At 42.2% G+C, this 18,742-nt stretch overlaps 1 protein-coding gene across 6 annotated transcripts in view; it reads left to right on the top strand.

The window, feature by feature from the left end:
- WDFY3 (WD repeat and FYVE domain containing 3) overlaps positions 1–18,742 on the top strand; it is a 382,468-nt gene that overhangs the window by 176,980 nt on the left and 186,746 nt on the right. For all 6 annotated transcript variants that reach the window (XM_069743279.1, XM_069743265.1, XM_069743271.1 and 3 more), the window contains exons 8-10: positions 1,580–1,772; positions 3,066–3,252; positions 17,242–17,408. In XM_069743279.1, coding sequence (XP_069599380.1) covers positions 1,580–1,772; positions 3,066–3,252; positions 17,242–17,408 — 547 coding nt within the window. The remainder of the gene's footprint in view (positions 1–1,579; positions 1,773–3,065; positions 3,253–17,241; positions 17,409–18,742) is intronic.

Below are 18,742 nucleotides of genomic sequence, written 5' to 3'. Positions count from 1 at the left end.
GGACAGCTGCCAGAATACTCACTGCTCTCTACGTCGGAACTATATGTGCAGATGGCAGTGAGTATTCATTGTTATTTAGTAGTGCACACCGTGTCAGCTGCAGCTGCTGGCTTCCTGCAGCGACCAGACCAACACATGTGCCCGCTACTTAAGAGAAATGAATGTTCACTTCTCTCCGCTCCCACGGGAGTAGAGAGAAGTGAATATTCATTTCTCAAGTAGCGGGCACACGTGATCGTCCAGCAGCTGCAGGAAGTCGGCGGCTGCTACTTTTAGCCCGCTATTACAGAGAAATTAATATCCACTTCCAGCGCAGTGAATATTAATTTCTCTTTAGCAGCAGGCACAGGCTCCTGCCTCCTGTGACCTGCTGCTCCACCTCTGCCGCTCCCCCTTGATCTTCTGAGACCCTCACTCAAGTGAGTATAAGCCGAGAGGGGGCATTTTCAGCACACAAAAAAGTGCTGAGAAACTCTGCTTATACTCCAGTATATACGGTAAATACAGTGTGTCCGTAAAGTCATGGTGCACTTTTGACCAGTCACTGGAAAGCAACAAAAACCGATAGAAATGTGAAATCTGCTCCAAATAAAAGAAAAACTCTCCCAGTTTCATACCTATTCAGTGCAGTTCGATGTGGCCTCCATTTGTTGCACTACACACATCCAAACGATAGTGAAGTTCTTGCCACACACGGGTAACTGGTCTGGTGTCTGGTGTAACAGAGTGAATAACGTCTGTGATTCTCTGTTTTATGGAAGGTCACCTCATCACTAAACACAATCTTCTGCAAAAATCTGGTATCATTGTCGATCTCATGAAGCATATCTGTAGCAAACGTGCATCGCTTGGGTCTATCCTCCGGTTTGATAGCGTACAACAGCCGCAATTTGTACCCCGTAAAACAGAGACATTTCTTTAACACCTTATGAACTGTAGTCTTGTTTAGGTGTAATTGTTGAGCACACGCACAGATTTTTTAGGGCTCCTTAGGTAGCTATCCTGTATAGCCTCTACAGACTCGGCACTGACTGATGGCCTACCAGAACGCGGTTTCTCCATCAAACTGCCGGTTTCCTTCAACTGCTTATCCCACCAAGTAATGTTATTCCTATGTGGTGGCGCTTCGTTATAAACGCGCCGATATTCATGTAACACCTTGGTCACGGATTCAAATTTAGCGAGCCACAGGACACACTGAACTTTCCTCTGTACCATCCACATCTCGACTGGCATGTAAAACCACACAGATGTCAGACCTGGCAGTGTATTAATCAGAGTTCAGTTTATCAGGGGTTAATCTGGGAGCTCAGCAACAGCTTAAATGAGTTTGTGTTGTTTGATTGGTTCTTGTTATCCCCCTCATCAAGAACAGGTCTGATATGATTGGGCCAGAGAAAGGGTGCCAAAATGTAAACTATAAATAGATCCTGTGACTGGTCAAAAGTGCACCATGACTTTACGAACACACTGTATATTTATAAAGGTGCTATTGGGTCCAGTAGTCGTTTATTGTAAAACTGTACCTGTATTGTGAACTTTTTCTCTTGGAATTTTCATTTGTTCTTCTCTTTTACAGATTTTAGTGAAGTTGTGTTGCTATGTATCTCCAGCAGAAGAGCTAGCGCAAAAAGATGACCTTCAGCTCCTCTTCAGCGCAATAACATCCTGGTGCCCCCCCTACAACCTTCCGTGGAGAAAAAGTGCTGGTGAAGTCTTGATGACCATTTCTCGACATGGACTTAGCTTAAATGTAGTGAAATATATACATGGTAAGTAACCCTATGTCAAGGAAGTGACATAACGTCTTTTATTTAAGTGGCTGATTATTCCCATAAATGTAAGCAGTATTGGGTTTTTTGCATCATTAAAATATGCCATTTTCTAGAAAGCATTATTTTGTAACCCATGCAATGAAACTGAATGTTGTCACTTCATTATCTTTAGTAAGGTTAGAGTTAAGGTCCATTTACACTGCATGATTATCGTGGACGAGCGTTCCTAGAAAGGCTGGTATAACGTTAATCGTTCAGTCTATAAACAGGCTGCCAATCACTTGACAGTCATTTGTCGAGAGTAATAACCTTTGGGTTTGTCCAGAAGATCATCATTCTTGGCAGCGTATCATCTGGTGTAAACCGGACTTTCGCTGGTGAGAACAATGACAATCCTATGCATATACCGATTTTTTTTTTTTTTTTTTTTTTCCAGTGCACATCTGATGCCGGGTCTGCCTGCGTAAACAGGTTGTTAAAAAATTGCCGACCAGCAAACATGTTGGCAGTCGTTTGACACTGTACATTGTTGTGAAGTGTGCTTTCACACGTATACACACACACACGCACGCACGCACGCACGCACGCACACACACACTCACTCACTCACTCACTCTGACTGTGGCTGTCTCCCCAATGACATGGTTTTTTTAATTCTATTAAATGATAATTTTTTAATGTTGTGTTCTTTAAATAAATGAACTACGCTGTATAAGAAACCCAAACCTCATGAATATTTACACTTAATCTTGTGTTTTTTGTTTTTTTCCATTTCTTTTTGTTTTGCCATTGTCCATGTCTTTGTATAAACCTGGTCATTGTGTAAGAATAGATCTATAATCTTTGTGATCTAATATCTGACATTACTTGTCTTATGAATATTATTGATCTGTGTAATCTAAATATTCCTTGTATTTAGTCCATATTACTTGTAAGTTAGTACTAAATGAAAAAGTGACCGCTGATACCAACTGCAACCATTGATGATTCAGCCCTGTCGTCATCAAATTGGAAGATTTTTCTGCGATTCCTTATTGAAGCTGTTTATATTCAGGGTAGCTAAGAAACTGAGATTTTCATCTGCCGGCATATCCGCCAGTTTGACCAATTCCTTTGTCTTGACTCTTCCTTACTGGAGGGAATGAGTCATCCCTCTGAGGAAAACATGGTCAGCGAACCCAGAGCATCCAGCTATGCACACGCTTCATTTATTGTGTCACTTTTTAGAATAGGTGCTACATGTCTATTTTAGACCTCAATGCTGAATTTACGTCACCTGTCTCCTCACAGAGAAAGAATGCCTGGCCACGTGTGTCCAAAACATGCAGCAGTCAAACGACCTGTCCCCGCTGGAAATTGTGGAGATGTTTGCAGGGCTCTCCTGCTTTCTAAAGGACTCCAGTGATGTATCTCAGACACTGCTGGATGACTTCCGAATATGCCAAGGATACGTCTTCCTCTCTGACCTCCTACTGAGGTAACCCTGTCAACAACACAACTACATACCGTAATTATGCATGTGTACCTCTCTGTCATGACCATATGGAGGTTATTGAATGTCACACAGTGTACATTGTTGTTGTTGTTGTTTTTTATGTGATTTATTTTATTTTATGATTCTTATAAAGTTTACCTGTCTCCAGACAATGTTCGGTAGCGACTGTGTTCACTGCTGATTAAAAGTTTTGCAAATCCTAACATTGATGTCATATCCTATGTACACACTGTATATGTGAATCACTGTGGGACTGGTAGGGTGCGAGTGCTGGATCCACCACTGATTAGGAGATCCAAGGGTTTTTCTCTAAAGGATCTGCTACTAACCAGCCATTGTTCGGAGAATTGCAACATGACCCGACATGATGTATGTAATCCCAGCGGGTGATACAGAGAGCAGCACCAACTAACAGAATCGCTGCTGCCAGCCATCCTCAGTGACGCTGTCCATGTGTCAGTATCACCAATAAAGCAGTTTTACTCTGTGTGATCCTAAAGTTTATCCACCCTTATCCTTTTGCAAACACCCAGAATGGGAGGAGAGGAGTGACATCACACACGTGAGCAGAGCCCGCCCACTTTTACTGCAGTCGTAATGCGAGCTTGCAGCGCACTTGGTTTTCATGGCAAATTTCACGAGCTGTATTACTTTGAGCTAGATATGGACATTGACAGGTATCAACTGAAGCCAGTGTGAAAAACACATGTAACTAATCTAATGGCCATCAGTTTGAGGAATTAGTTTAGGTCTTAATGGGATTGTGTCCTAAAAAGTTGACTTACTGTTTAAAACTGTTAAATTTTTCTAAACATTTTTAAAGGTTTTCTTTTTTAATTTTTCATGTCCTCTTTATCTATCTTTCCAAAACAATTTGGGGAAATCTTAGTTTTCACTTTAGCCAATTAACTTATTTTCTTTTTATATACCGATTAATTTTTTTTTTTCAGTAGTCATCTCATTCTCACAGGCACAATTACAATGTATAAATTATAACACATCTGTATTGATAACACTAGGTCCACCATTCACAAAAGTTGATGCCACAACTCGCCACATGCTCCACCTCCCAGGACAATGACCCCTGCACAGGTCACAGAGCATGCCTAGGAAACTGCCCATAGAAGTCAATTAACATCTCCAGACTACAGGTTGCTTTAACCCCTTCCCGACCTTTGACGCAGCGTATGCGTCATGAAAACCCGTGCCAATCCGACCTGTGACGCAGCATATGCGTCATGGCCGGATTGGGCTGCTGCAGGCCGGGTGAAAGGGTTAACTCCAATTTCACCCGGCTTGCAGGGACAGGGGGAGTGGTACTTTAGCCCGGGGGGGTGGCTTCACCCCCCCCGTGGCTACGATAGCTCTGACTGGCTGTTGAAAGTGAAACTGCCAATCAGAGCGATTTGTAATATTTCACCTAAAAAACTGGTGAAATATTATAATCCAGCCATGGCCGATGCTGCAATATCATCGGCCATGGCTGGAAACACTGATGTGCCCCCACCCCACCGATCGCCCCCCCCAGCCCCCCGATCTGTGGTCCGCTCCCCTCCGTCCTGTCCTCCGCTCCCCCGTCCTCCTGTCCGCTCCCCCCGTGCTCCAATCTCACCCCCTGTGCTCCAATCCACCCCCCCTGCACACCGATCCACCCCCTGCACACCGATCCACCTGCCCGCACACCGATCCACCCGCCCGCACACCGATCCACCCGCCCGCACACCGATCCACCACCCATGCTCTGATCCACCCACCCCCATGCTCCGATCCACCCCCCCATGCTCCGATCCACCCCCCCCCCCGTGCTCAGACGCCCCCCCGTGCCCTGATCTCCCCCCCCCTTATACTTACCGAGCCTCCCGGGGTCCGTCCGTCTTCTTTCCTGGGCGCCGCCATGTTCCAAAATGGCGGGCGCATGCGCAGTGCGCCCGCCGAATCGGCCGGCAGATTCGTTCCAATGTGAATTTTGATCACTGTGATAAAACCTATCGCAGTAATCAAAATAAAAAAAACAGTAAATGACCCCCCCCCTTTGTCCCCCATAGGTAGGGACAATAATAAAATAAAGAATTTTTTTTTTTCCACTAAGGTTGGAGTTAGGGTTAGGGTTTCGGTATGTGCACACGTATTCTGGTCCTCTGCGGATTTTTCCGCAGCGGATTTGATAAATCCGCAGTGCTAAACCGCTGTGGATTTATGGCGGATTTACCGCGGTTTTTCTGCTCATTTCACTGCGGGTTTTCTATTGGAGCAGTTGTAAAACCGCTGTGGAATCCGCAGAAAGAAGTGACATGCTGCGGAATGTAAACCGCTGCGTTTCCGTGCAGTTTTTCTGCCGCATGTGTGCAGCGATTTTTGTTTCCCATAGGTTTACATTGAACTGTAAACTCATGGGAAACTGCTGCGGATCCGCAGCGTTTTCCGCAGCGTGTGCACATACCTTTAGAATTAGGCTATGTGCACACTGTGCGGATTTGGCTGCGGATCCGCAGCGGATTGGCCGCTGTGGATTCGCAGCAGTGTTCCATTAGGTTTACAGTACCAAGTAAACATATGGAAAACCAAATCCGCTGTGCCCATGGTGCGGAAAATACCGCGCGGAAACGCTGCGTTGTATTTTCTGCAGCATGTCAATTCTTTGTGCGGATTCCGCAGCGTTTTACACCTGATCCTCAATAGGAATCCGCAGGTGAAATCCGCACAAAAAACACTGGAAATCCGCGATAAATCCGCAGGTAAAACGTAGTGCCTTTTACCCGCGGATTTTTCAAAAATAGTGCGGAAAAATCTCAGACGAATCCGCAACGTGGGCACATAGCCTTAGGGTTAGGGTTGGGTTGGAATTAGGGTTGTGGTTAGGGTTAGGGGTGTGTTTGGGTTAGGGTTGTGGTAGGGGTTGTGATTAGGGTTACTGCTACAGTTGGGATAAGGGTTAGGGGTGTGTTGGCGTTAGAATTGAGAGGTTTCCACTGTTTAGGCACATCAGGGGGTCTCCAAACGCAACGTGGCGCCACCATTGATTCCAGCCAATCTTTTATTCAAAAAGTCAAATGGTGCTCCCTCACTTCCGAGCCCCGACGTGTGCCCAAACAGTGGTTTACCCCCACATATGGGGTACCAGCATAGTCAGGACAAACTGCGCAACAATGACTGGGGTCCAATTTCTCCTGTTACCCTTGAGAAAATAAAAAATTGCTTGCTAAAACATCATTTTTGAGTAAAGAAAAATGTTTTTTTTATTTTCACGGCTCTGCGTTGTAAACGTCTGTGAAGCACTTGGGTGTTCAAAGTGCTCACCTCACATCTAGATAAGTTCATTTCGGGGTCTAGTTTCCAAAATGGGGTCACTTGTGGGGGGTTTCTACTGTTTAGCCACATCAGGGGCTCTGCAAACGCAACGTGATGCCCGTAGAGCATTCCATCAAAGTCTGCATTTCAAAACGTCACTTCACTTCCGAGCCCCGGCATGTGCCCAAACAGTAGTTTACCCCCAAACAGTAGTTTACCCCCACATATGGGGTATCACCGTACTCAGGAGAAACTGGACAACAAATATTGGGGTCAAATTTCTCCTGTTACCCGTGGGAAAATAAAAAATTGCGGGCTAAAAAATCATTTTTGAGAAAAGAATTTTTTTTTTTTTCATGGCTCTGCGTTATAAAGTTCTGTGAAGCACTTGAGGGTTCAAAGTGCTCACCACACATCTAGATTAGTTCCTTTGGGGGTCTAGTTTCCAAAATGGGGTCATTTCTGGGGAATCTCCAATGTTTAGGCACACAGGGGCTCTCCAAACACGACATGGTGTCCGCTAACAATTGGAGCTAATTTTCCATTCAAAAAGTCAAAAGGCGCGCCTTCCCTTCCGAGCCCTGCCGTGTGCCCAAACAGTGGTTTACCCCCACATATGAGGTATCGGCGTACTCTGGAGAAATTGCCCAACAAATTTTAGGATCCATTTTATCCTATTGCCCATGTAAAAATGAAAAAATTGAGGCGAAAATAAATTTTTTGTGAAAAAAAAGTACTTTTTCATTTTTACGGATCAATTTGTGAAGCACCTGGGGATTTAAAGTGCTCACTATGCATCTAGATAAGTTCCTTGGGGCGTCTAGTTTCCAAAATGGGGTCACTTGTGGGGGAGCTCCAATTTTTAGGCACACGGGGGCTCTCCAAATGTGACATGGTCTCCGCTAAAGAGTGCAGCCAATTTTTCATTCAAAAAGTCAAATGGCGCTCCTTCCCTTCCAAGCCCTGCCGTGCGCCCAAACAGTGGTTTACCCCCACATATGAAGTATCAGCTTACTCAGGACAAATTGGACAACAACTTTCGTGGTTCAGTTTCTCCTTTTACCATTGGGAAAATAAAAAAATTGTTGCTGAAAGATCATTTTTGTGACTAAAAAGTTAAATGTTCATTTTTTCCTTCCATGTTGCTTCTGCTGCTGTGAAGCACCTGAAGGGTTAGTAAACTTCTTGAATGTGGTTTTGTGCACCTTGAGGGGTGCAGTTTTTAGAATGGTGTCACTTTTGGGTATTTTCAGCCATATAGACCCCTCAATCTGACTTCAAATGTGAGGTGGTCCCTAAAAAAAATGGTTTTGTAAATTTCGTTGTAAAAATGAGAAATCGCTGGTCAAAGTTTAACCCTTATAACTTCCTAGCAAAAAAAAATGTTGTTTCCAAAATTGTGCTGATGTAAAGTATACATGTGGGAAATGTTATTTATTAACTATTTTGTGTCACATAACTCTCTGGTTTAACAGAATAAAAATTCAAAATGTGAAAATTGCGAAATTTTCGAAATTTTCGCCAAATTTCCGTTTTTATCACAAATAAACACAGAATTTATTGACCTAAATTTACCACTAACATGAAGCCCAATATGTCACGAAAAAACAGTCTCAGAACCGCTAGGATCCATTGAAGCGTTCCTGAGTTATTACCTCATAAAGGGACACTGGTCAGAATTGCAAAAAACGGCAAGGTCTTTAAAGGGACACTGTCACCTGAATTTGGAGTGAACAATCTTCAGCCATGGAGGCGGGGTTTTTGGGTTTTTGATTCACCCTTTCCTTACCCGCTGGCTGCATGCTGGCTGCAATATTGGATTGAAGTTCATTCTCTGTCCTCCGTAGTACACGCCTGCGCAAGGCAAGATTACCTTCCGCAGGCGTGTACTATGGAAGACAGAGAATGAACTTCAATCCAATATTGCAGCCAGCATGCAGCCAGCTGGTAAGGAAAGGGTGAATCAAACACCCAAAAACCCCGCCTCTATGGCTGAAGATTGTTCCCTCCAAATTCAGGTGACAGAGTCCCTTTAAGGTCAAAATAGGCTGGGTCATGAAGGGGTTAAAAGTTTTATCTCTGAGCGTTGCTAACACCCAGATGAAAATAAAATAATGTAATGTATTTTTTAAAGAATAAACATAATGATTTCCTATAATTAAAGCATTTGCACAGACAATGAAAAAAAAAAAGTCTGCATCTTAGGCTACTTTCACACTAGCGTCGGAATCTCCCCGTCGCAATGCGTCGGGGAGAGATTCCGACGCTAGCGTTTAGCGCATTGCACAATGGAGGCAGCGGATGCATTTCTCCGGCGCATCCGCTGCCCCATTGTAAAGTGCGGGGAGGTGGGGGCGGAGTTCCGGCCGCGCATGCGCGGTCGGAAAAAGCGGTCCGTCAGGAGCAAAAAACGTTACATGTAGCGTTTTTTGCTCCAGACGGTCCGCAGAAGCACGACGCATCCGTCGCTCGACGGATGCGACGTGTGGCAATCCGTCGCAAATGCGTCGTCAATACAAGTCTATGGGGAATAAATGCATCCTGCAAGCACTTTTGCAAGATGCGTTTTTTCTGCAAAACGACGCATTGTGACGGATTGCAGAAAACGCTAGTGTGAAAGTAGCCTTAAGAAGAAGAAGAAAAAAAAAAAAAGCACCATGTACATTTCTCAAATGTCAACACTTCGCTGATCTCTGTACTTACTACTTTTTGGAAAGGTATATACATATTTTTTTCTTCTACTGGAAATGGCAAGCACAGATCTTGAAATTCGTATAGGGTACCGGTGGAAGTCATAGTTACAGGTGATTGTCATTTTTGGTGAAGATCCCTTTTAATAAGGTAAATTGCCTGACTCAATTTACAGTAGTTTTTCTTCTAATACTTCCTTTTTCCATTACTAAAAAAAATAAACATAAGCTGAGTGATGATATAATGACCTGGTGGCCATTTATTTAGTAAGTAATTGGTAGCAATCTTCTGATTTCAGTTGGAAAGACCTAATCCCCTTTCCTACAGCTGTTGATCCGAATGTCCCCAGGTTTTACTGCACTGATAATGTCGGTGCACACAGAACGCTGCTTCCTCCAATTGTTCCCAATGTTCTCTTTATCTGAACACTGCGGTAACCAGATTGCAGCAGCAATTATACTCTGACAAAAGCCGCTTATCGCAGAGGTGCCTGATGCTTCACACTCTGAAACACAAGCTCGGTGAACGAGCGGACATATATGTAGAAAGTTCAAAGAGGCAGAAACCAAAGCACAAGCATCACTCTGCTATTACCAATAATATCTAGTGGAAGATAGACGTTTCTCAGCGTGGCTGGCAGCTCCTTACGTGCGCTGACTGTAATTCGTACTCTTATGTCTTTGAGCTGTGAAGACCATACCGTTTTATAGATAGAAGCCATTCTTCATGACAAACCTGGTCTTAAACTGATGCCAATCAGCCTGAGGAGTCTACGAAAGCTTGAATATCTTAAATACTGACAGAAAATAAAAATAAGAATGCAGTAAGGGTTGTAGCTATAGGCAAAAGAGCCTAGGTGCCTTTTGAGCTCCAAAAGATTCTTCTGTCATATAAATGGCACCAGTATCAAATATGGCACATCACATTTTAGGTTTACGTTAAAGCTGTGAAAGGGCGGCTGTTGCCATGAAGATGCAGTCCAGTCTTCAGGTACCATGGTATAGAGGAGAAGATAGATATATAGTTGTGTAAGAAAGAGTTCGGAATAACCATTTGTTTTAATCAGTTAAACCTCTGCTTTTTCTGGAATTATCTGTCCAGTTCAACCGCTCACTGGACTGAAAATCCCAGAAAGAGCACAGGATTAAATGATAAAAACAAAGGTTATTCTGAATATTTTCTCCCAAAAACCTATATATCAATCTGCTACCCTCGGCCTGTTCTAGAACATGGTGCCTGCAGGTTGGACTGCTTTTTCATGGTAGCAGGTTACCTTTAACAGCTCAAGAACTTCATTGTTTTCCTATGGATACTATATTTGTGTCCTTTATTTCATTTTCATTGACTTTACATTCCTCTGTATCAAATGAAAATTTATGGCGTATTTATATTGGAAAATTATATTTTTACAATGGTGCCTGAATGTTTATGAACCATTGAGAATGTTAAAAAATTTTTTGCATAAATTTGACCTACGTCTACATCATTTTTTCACACAAGTTCCAAATGTAGATAAAGTGAACCAAATTAAATAAAAAATACTTATAAATATTAAACTTTATCTTTTTTTCATTGAGAAAAACGATCCAATATCGAACGTATGTGAATGTCAAAAGTATTTCAAACTCTGCTTTAAGTATATGGTGCTATTTGTACAACAATAACTATCTGCATTTGTTTTTGGTATTTTTGGATTAGCTCTGTGCAAAGGCGGATTAAAAGTAGCCAGTGCCATGTGCAGTTCTGAGTGGGCCCCTAAAGTCACCTGATGTATTACGTGACATGTCGTCACATGACAATGGGGGGTCCTGTGCTGAGCACACAGATGCTCTGGTGCATATTTGCATGTTTGCAGATAAAATTAAACAGAGTGGTTTGCGACAAATCCTTTATCTTATGTAACTGATAAGCCAGCATTGTGCCCGCTGTTAACTGGAACTAGCCATTTTTCCCTGCCCAATAAAAATATAAATTATCCACTTTACCTCTCCCCCATTTCATTGCAAGACCCTGTCCTGTGTGCTTTCACCCCACAATTCTCTACAATTACATCTTCTTCCGAACAATTCATTTTAATTGCATGTCCTCTCATTTCATTATAATGTCTTCCCATTAATTAATTTTAGTTACATGTCCTCTCCCCCCAATTTATTAAAGCTACATGTCCCCTCCCCCAAAAAGATTACCAACTTTACTCAAGTATAAGCCAACCCGAGCATAATCCGAGGAACCTAATTTTGCCATGAAAAACTGGGAAAACTTATTAACTCGAGTGTAAGCCTGGTATGCATTTTCCCCTCATCCCCATCCTAGTATGCATGGTCTCCTCATCCCTATCCTGGTATGCATGGCCTCCTCATCCCTATCTTGGTATGTATGGCCTCCTTATCCCTATCCTGGTATGCATGGCCTCCTCATCCCTATCTTGGTATGTATGGCCTCCTTATCCCTATCCTGGTATGCATGGCCTCCTCACCCCTATCCTGGTATGCATGGCTCTTCATCCCTATCCTGGTATGCATGGCTGCCTCATCCCTATCCTGGTATGCATGGCCTCCTCATCCCTATCCTGTTATGCATGGCCGCCTCATCCCTATCCTGTTATGCATGGCCGCCTCATCCCTATCCTGGTCTGCATTGTCCCCTCATCCCTATCCTGGTATGCATGGCCTCCTCATCCCTATCCTGGTATGCATGGCCTCCTCATCCCTATCCTGTTATGCATGGCCGCCTCATCCCTATCCTGGTCTGCCTTGTCCCCTCATCCCTATCCTGGTATGCATGGCCTCCTCATCCCTATCTTGGTATGCGTGGCTCTTCATCCCTATCCTGGTATGCATTGCCCCCAGCAGGAAAACTTTAAAATACATATACCATCGTACTTATTGTCCCTGTGCTCCTTCACAACGTCTTGTTCCAATGCTAGCAGCTGCAGCAGCGAGCGATCACAGGCACTCGCAATGAATATGAATTTCTCTTCAATTGCAGGTAATCACTTGTGCCCACTACTTAAATGAATGAATATTGACTGCACTTCACACCCATGGGAGTGGAGGGCAGTGAATATCCATTCCCTTAAGAAGCGTGCGCACGTGATCGCCTGGCTGCTGCAGAAAGTTGGCGGCTGTGACTAATGTACCCACTATTGAAGAGAAATGAATATTCACTGCCATCGCAAACTCGGCTTATACTCGAGTATATACGGTAATTATAATGATATGTCCTGTCTCACTCCAATTGTGCTTTCCACAACTTTATTCATCATCTTAAAGTGAAAAGATAAAAATAAAATAAAACAAAGAATATAAAATTTGGGTAAATTAAAAAAGAAACAAAAAAAAAAAAACCCTGTCATTTCTGACCCCTCCATTTCACATAATGGGATCCTAGATCATGTGGTGCGAGGTAAATCAACTAAAGTTATTATCTCTCTGTCTCTATGGTTCTCTATCATCAGTTATACTAGTGACCCTATGGCTGTAGTCAAGTCTAGTTGGGAGGGAGACGTGGGATACATTTCCAAGGAGGAGTGGGACAATATCCTGGAATCAATAAGTCAGCTATTGATTAATACAGCTCAAAGAAGGTGGTATTTGTTTTTGATCCATAGAGTCTATAGAACCACACAGACTCTGTCGTATGGGCCTCAGAGTGGGGAAGAAGGAGCAGATCTGATGTATATGTTCTGGACATGCTCACAGTTGGGGGGGCGGTTTGGGGAAAATGTACATTAGGGTTCCACTTAGTCCCAAGTCATGTGTTTTGGGATTAGTGGGGGATGTTGGAAATTCCTCTTTTGTATTTTTGGCTATTGCTAAAGTGATGTATCACCCTATGAAACCACTGCCAAACATTGGCTGGCCAGAGGTCTCCCATTGAGTAAAAGAAGTTATGCCTAAACAATACAATCCTAATGGAGAAAAGTTGTGTATTAAAAGGGAGCAATGTCAGGTTGGTGAGGGCATTAGGGATATGTTTGGCTATTGTATTATATTCTGGTTTACAGTTTGGAGTTATTTATGAATAGTTCTTCATGAACCTAAGGTGGAGGTTGGTCCTTTGGGTTGGGGGAGGTTAACTCCGTTTAATTACCAAGGTTTATGTATAACAAAATTGCTTTAGTAATTGTAGATTACATTGCTAATGAAACGTCTTTTGAAGTTTGTATTGTCAGCTTCTTCCATAAATGATTTTTCTTGGTTTAATAAATAAAAATAGAAAGCAAACTTACTAGACGGACAACAGTAAGAATAATTACTGAGCAACCACAACTAAATTAAGCTAACCATAATTCTTTGCAGTAAAAAAACTGTAGTAGCAATTGTAGTTTCAGAATTTTAGTGGAAAATTCTTGTAGTACTTCTAAGTTCCCGCAACGATCTGACGCTAATTCTGATTGTATTTTAGTAAAAAAATACTGTAGTAGAAGCGAATTCCTACTTTTTTTTTTTTTTACTGTGGATTACATGGTTCCTAATCTAGCTCAATCAACTAATGTAAACTATTGTTTTTATTTGACTTTTTTTTTCAAATTTACTATCTGACACTAATTTTGATTATATTTTTTTTAAAAAATACTCTAGTAGACGCTGATTACTACATGTTCAGAATTGAACAGCCAATCACGTTGATTGTAGTTGTGGAGGGCAGTGAAACCCCCTGTGATGATGAGTCCTGGTGCCCTGCTGTCCTAAACAGCAGGCACCTTCCTCCGATCGCCATATCTGAAGACACAATGACCGGAGGTTCACATGATGTAAATTTACGTCAGTTTGCGGAAACCCGGGAAGGGTTTTAAAAATAAAAAAACATTCACAGTTTTCACTTTGGCCATTGGGGCTTTTTTAGACTCTTTTTAACTTCATGTTTCAGGAAACAACAAATGTATGTAGCAGCAATGGTCAGACCCCAACCCTATTTTTTATATTGAAGTATCTAATGTACATGTGCAAAGGTCATTGTGAAGGGAAGGGGGAGAAGGTTCAGTTGTGAAAGGATTGTTGGATTACCCCTGCTGTTAAAGAAACTGCTGTATTCTCTTCTCAACTTCCTGTCCTTTCAGGAAAAGTCCTAGTGGCCAGTGTGAAAATTGCAAAATAACTCTGCATATTATTATTATTATTATTATTATTATTTTATTATTATTTATATAGAGGTAATTATATTGTGAAAGAAATACAAAAAAACTGAACCTGAAATTCATTCTTCAACTGGTGTCTCTACTTTTTTATTTACTTTTTCATTATTGCCCGACAAAGGACTTTTTTGAGAAACTCTGCTTCCTTTTTAGTATGTATTCGTGAAATAAGGGGTACCGGATTATTTCACATGGGCTCTTTCAACGTTGTACATTATTTAGAATTAGTGATTAGCGAATGTGTTAGGATAAGGCGTTATCAGAGCATGCTCGTGTGATAACCGATTATCTTTGGCGTGCTCGAAAAATGTCTGAGTTCCCGTGGCTGCATGTCTTGTAGCCTCGGGGACTCTAACATAGCACGCCAAAGTCACTCAGCGCACGAGCACGGTCGGATAACAACTTTTCCGAACACTTTTACTCATCACTATTTAGAATATGAATGTTTTGTTGGATTAACCTATAATATTAAATAGAATATTTTATAAAAGTAGCAGGCACTTCAACTGTATGTAAAAAAACAACCAAAAAAAACGCCATTTATGAATCTTCTTTTGAGACAATTTTGTAATTTTATGTACAGTGCCGTGCGGAAGTATTTGGCTCCCTGGAACTTTTCAACCTTTTCCCATGCTTCAAACCTAAAGATAACAAATGTAAATTTTTGGTGAGGAATCAACAACAAGTGGACCACAATTGTGAAGTTGAACGAAATTTCTTGGTTATTTTAAATTTTTGTGGAAATTCAAAAACTGAAAAGTGGGGCGTGCAATATTATTCGGCCCCTTTAACTTAATACTTTGTTGCGCCACCTTTTGTTGTGCTTACAGCTGCAAGTCGCTTGGGGTATGTCTATCAATTTTGTACATTGAGAGACTGAAATTCTTGCCCATTCTTCCTTGGCAAACAGCTCGAGCTCAGTGAGGTTTGATGGAGATCGTTTGTGAACAGCAGTTTTCAGCTCTTTCCACAGATTATCGATTGGATTGAGGTCTGGACTCTGACTTGGCCATTCTAAGGGTATGTGTCCACGGGCCGTATTACATCCGGAATAGCTGCGGATTGAACGCTGCATAGAGCCGCAGCATTCAATCCGCAGCATCCAGATGTTACAGTATAGTGGAGGGGATTTTATGAAATCCCGTCTCCACTATGCGTGTGAACACGCACCCGGCGGCCCTGCGTTTCCGGACATGCGTCTTTTTAGAATGCAGCATGTCCGGTAAAACACAGGGCCCTATGTATGGGGTGCGATGATTCCGGATATGTGCAATGAACACATCCGGAATCACCGCGTCTACAGAAGGGGGCGGCGCTTTGGGCGGAGCGAGTTTTCCGCTCCGTCCAAAGCGCCGGCCATCCTGAACGTGGACACATACCCTTACACCTGGATATGTTTATTTGTGAACCATTCCATTGTAGATTTTGCTTTATGTTTGGGATCATTGTCTTGTTGGAAGACAAATCTCTGTCCCAGTCTCAGGTCTTTTGCAGACTCCAACATGTTTTCTTCAAGAATGGTCCTGTATTTGGCTCCATCCATCTTCCCATCAATTTTAACCATCTTCCCTTCCCTGTCCCTGCTGAAGAAAAGCAGGCCCAAAGCCATGATGCTGCCACCACCATGTTTGACAGTGGGGATGGTGTGTTCAGGGTGATGAGCTGTGTTGCCTTTACCCCAAATATATCGTTTGGCATTTTTGCCAAAAAGTTTGATTTTGGTTTCAGTTGAGCAGAGCACCTTCTTCCACATGTTTGGTGTGTCTCCCAGGTGGCTTGTTGCAAACTTTAAATGACACTTTTTATGGATATCTTTGAGAAATGGCTTTCTTCTTGCCACTCTTCCCTAAAGACCAGATTTGTGCAGTGTATGACTGATTGTTGTCCAATGGACAGACTGTCCCACCTCAGCTGTAGATCTCTGCAGTTCATCCAGAGTGATCATGGGCCTCTTGGCTGCATCTCTGATCAGTCTTCTCCTTGTTTGAGATGAAAGTTTAGAGGGATGGCCGGGTCTTGGTAGATTTTCAGTGGTATGATACTCCTTCCATTTCAATATGATTGCTTGCACAGTGCTCCTTGGGATGTTTAAAGTTTTGGAAATCATTTTGTATCCAAATCCGGCTTTAAACTTCTCCACAACAGTATCACGGACCTGCCTGCTGTGTTCCTTGGTCTTCATGATGGTCTCTGTGCTTCAAACATAACCCTGAGACTATTACAGAGCAGGTGCATTTATGCGGACACTTGATTACACACAGGTGGATTATATTTATCATCATTAGGCATTTAGGACAACATTGGATCATTCTGAAAACTACAATGAACTTCTGGAGTGAGTTTGAAAGTAAAGGGGCTGAATAATATTGCACGCCCCACTTTTCAGTTTTTGAGTTTCCACAAGAATTTAAAATAACCAATACATTTAGTTCAACTTGACAATTGTATCTCACTTGTTGTTGATTCTTCATCAAAAATTTACATTTGGTATCTTTATGTTTGAAGCTTGATATGTGGGAAAAAGTTGAAAAGTTCCAGGGAGCCGAATACTTTCGCAAGGCAGTGTATATGATCAAACACTTTGAATTTGTATTTAAAATAAAATGAAGTTTTGAAAGGATTTTAGTTCAAAATGGCCGATCTTTTGTGTACTGTGTAGAACATATTGTAAATGTTAGGTGCAGACACTTTAACATATTTTTGTGTAGACTGAAAAGTTTGTCTATAAAACTGTATGCGTGTTTCCCCCCCCAGCACCATATGTCTTTTTCGCTAAGAAATCGTATTGTGGCCTATATTTAGGTGCAATTAAATGCATGCTGCATGACGGAAATGTAATGCTGTCTTTCCTGTAGGCTAGAACAAGCTAAAGAGAACGAATCCAAAGATGCACTGAAGGACTTGGTTAACCTAATTACTTCTCTAACAACATACGGTGTCAATGAACTGAAACCAGCCGGTTTAACCACAGGGGCACCTTTTTTGTTGCCAGGGTTTGCAGTCCCGCAGCCTGCCGGAAAAGGTAGGAAACTGAATTTCCGTGTGTTTGTTTTTGCCAAAACGCCTTGTCCATGTTATTTATTTAGCTTCTGTGAGCTACGTGGTTACATTGTGCATAGATGGGATGGGATTGACGGGAGAAAATTACATAATATAGTGTTAGCATATATTATCTGCATGTTAAACTACTCTTTCCAATCTTAATAACCGTGAATGGTTACCTTGTTTGCTTTTTAGGTCCTTTTTGCATTGCTATTTATGCTGTTAGCTAAACCTCATGCTGCTTCTTAATGAAAAGGTATATAACCTTGTCAAATAGCAATCAGGTGTACTTCTCGGCACAGTGTTCTTCCTGAAGACCGTATAATGAAGTAATTTATCTTCCCCTGTATTTGGCAATGGGCGACTCTCATGAGGTTAGGGGGCATGGAAGCATATTTGTGCATATATAAATGGTGTTTTCTTATAAAAAAGTTTAAGTATCGTTCAAGCATTTTTTAACAAATGTATGCTCATCATTGGGGCCTAAGGTAAGATATATGGTCTAGTCCAGTTGTCCTCAACCTTTCTTACCTTGGGAGGCACATTCAGGCCTGAGAGATGGTGACATCCAGTGCACACACCATAGTGTCACCCAGAGCCCTGATTACCGGTTTAACAGCCAAAGCTTTCCCACAGAAAGCACCTGGTGCCACCCTCCCTTATAGGTAATATGTGTACATACAGGGGTGCCGACCTCACCCCTATTCGGAATTCTTGTACTCCCACCAAACTATCGCATTCAGCTTCATCACCACTCTAACTAATAGCATCATTCTGTGAAGGACAACTTACAAAAGTCATAATCTGAAGACCTTCCCTTCATAGCTGGTTATTAGACTTTGTGCTAAAGCACCAAGTTGGCAGACACATATCATGGGTCTGCGAGCCACAGGTTGGGGACCCTTGATCTAGTCATTTGAGCTCACATTCTACGATCTATGTAAGGTGTTGGTTGCACAACATTAAGTCTCATATGATGTGAACAAACAAATAGCAGCAGGTCACAAGCGGGTTGCGGCTTGTATTTTTTGGACTTTTGTTGACCCTTGCCCCACTATGTTGCATGCATTGACAATCAATAAATGCACCGTCACAGTCCAACATTGCAATGTTTCACAGCTAACGTGCGGTATAATGGCACAGCAACCCAAATATCTTTGTTCTTTTTCTTTATCGTTTAAAAAAAGGAAAAAGTTTTCTGAAAATCAAAGATGGATGGCCAAGTTTATTTATGATAGTTATTTTATTGTTTGTGTATTGTCTTGCTTTTAATTTACTGATCTTTTCAGTCATAAATACCAAAGGAGTTGCCTT

This window comes from Ranitomeya imitator, chromosome 1, assembly GCF_032444005.1.
Source record: "Ranitomeya imitator isolate aRanImi1 chromosome 1, aRanImi1.pri, whole genome shotgun sequence".
Classification (NCBI taxonomy): Eukaryota; Metazoa; Chordata; class Amphibia; order Anura; family Dendrobatidae; genus Ranitomeya; species Ranitomeya imitator.
Note: the sequence above shows the minus strand (reverse complement) of the source record. Positions and strands in the feature narration are given on the sequence as shown.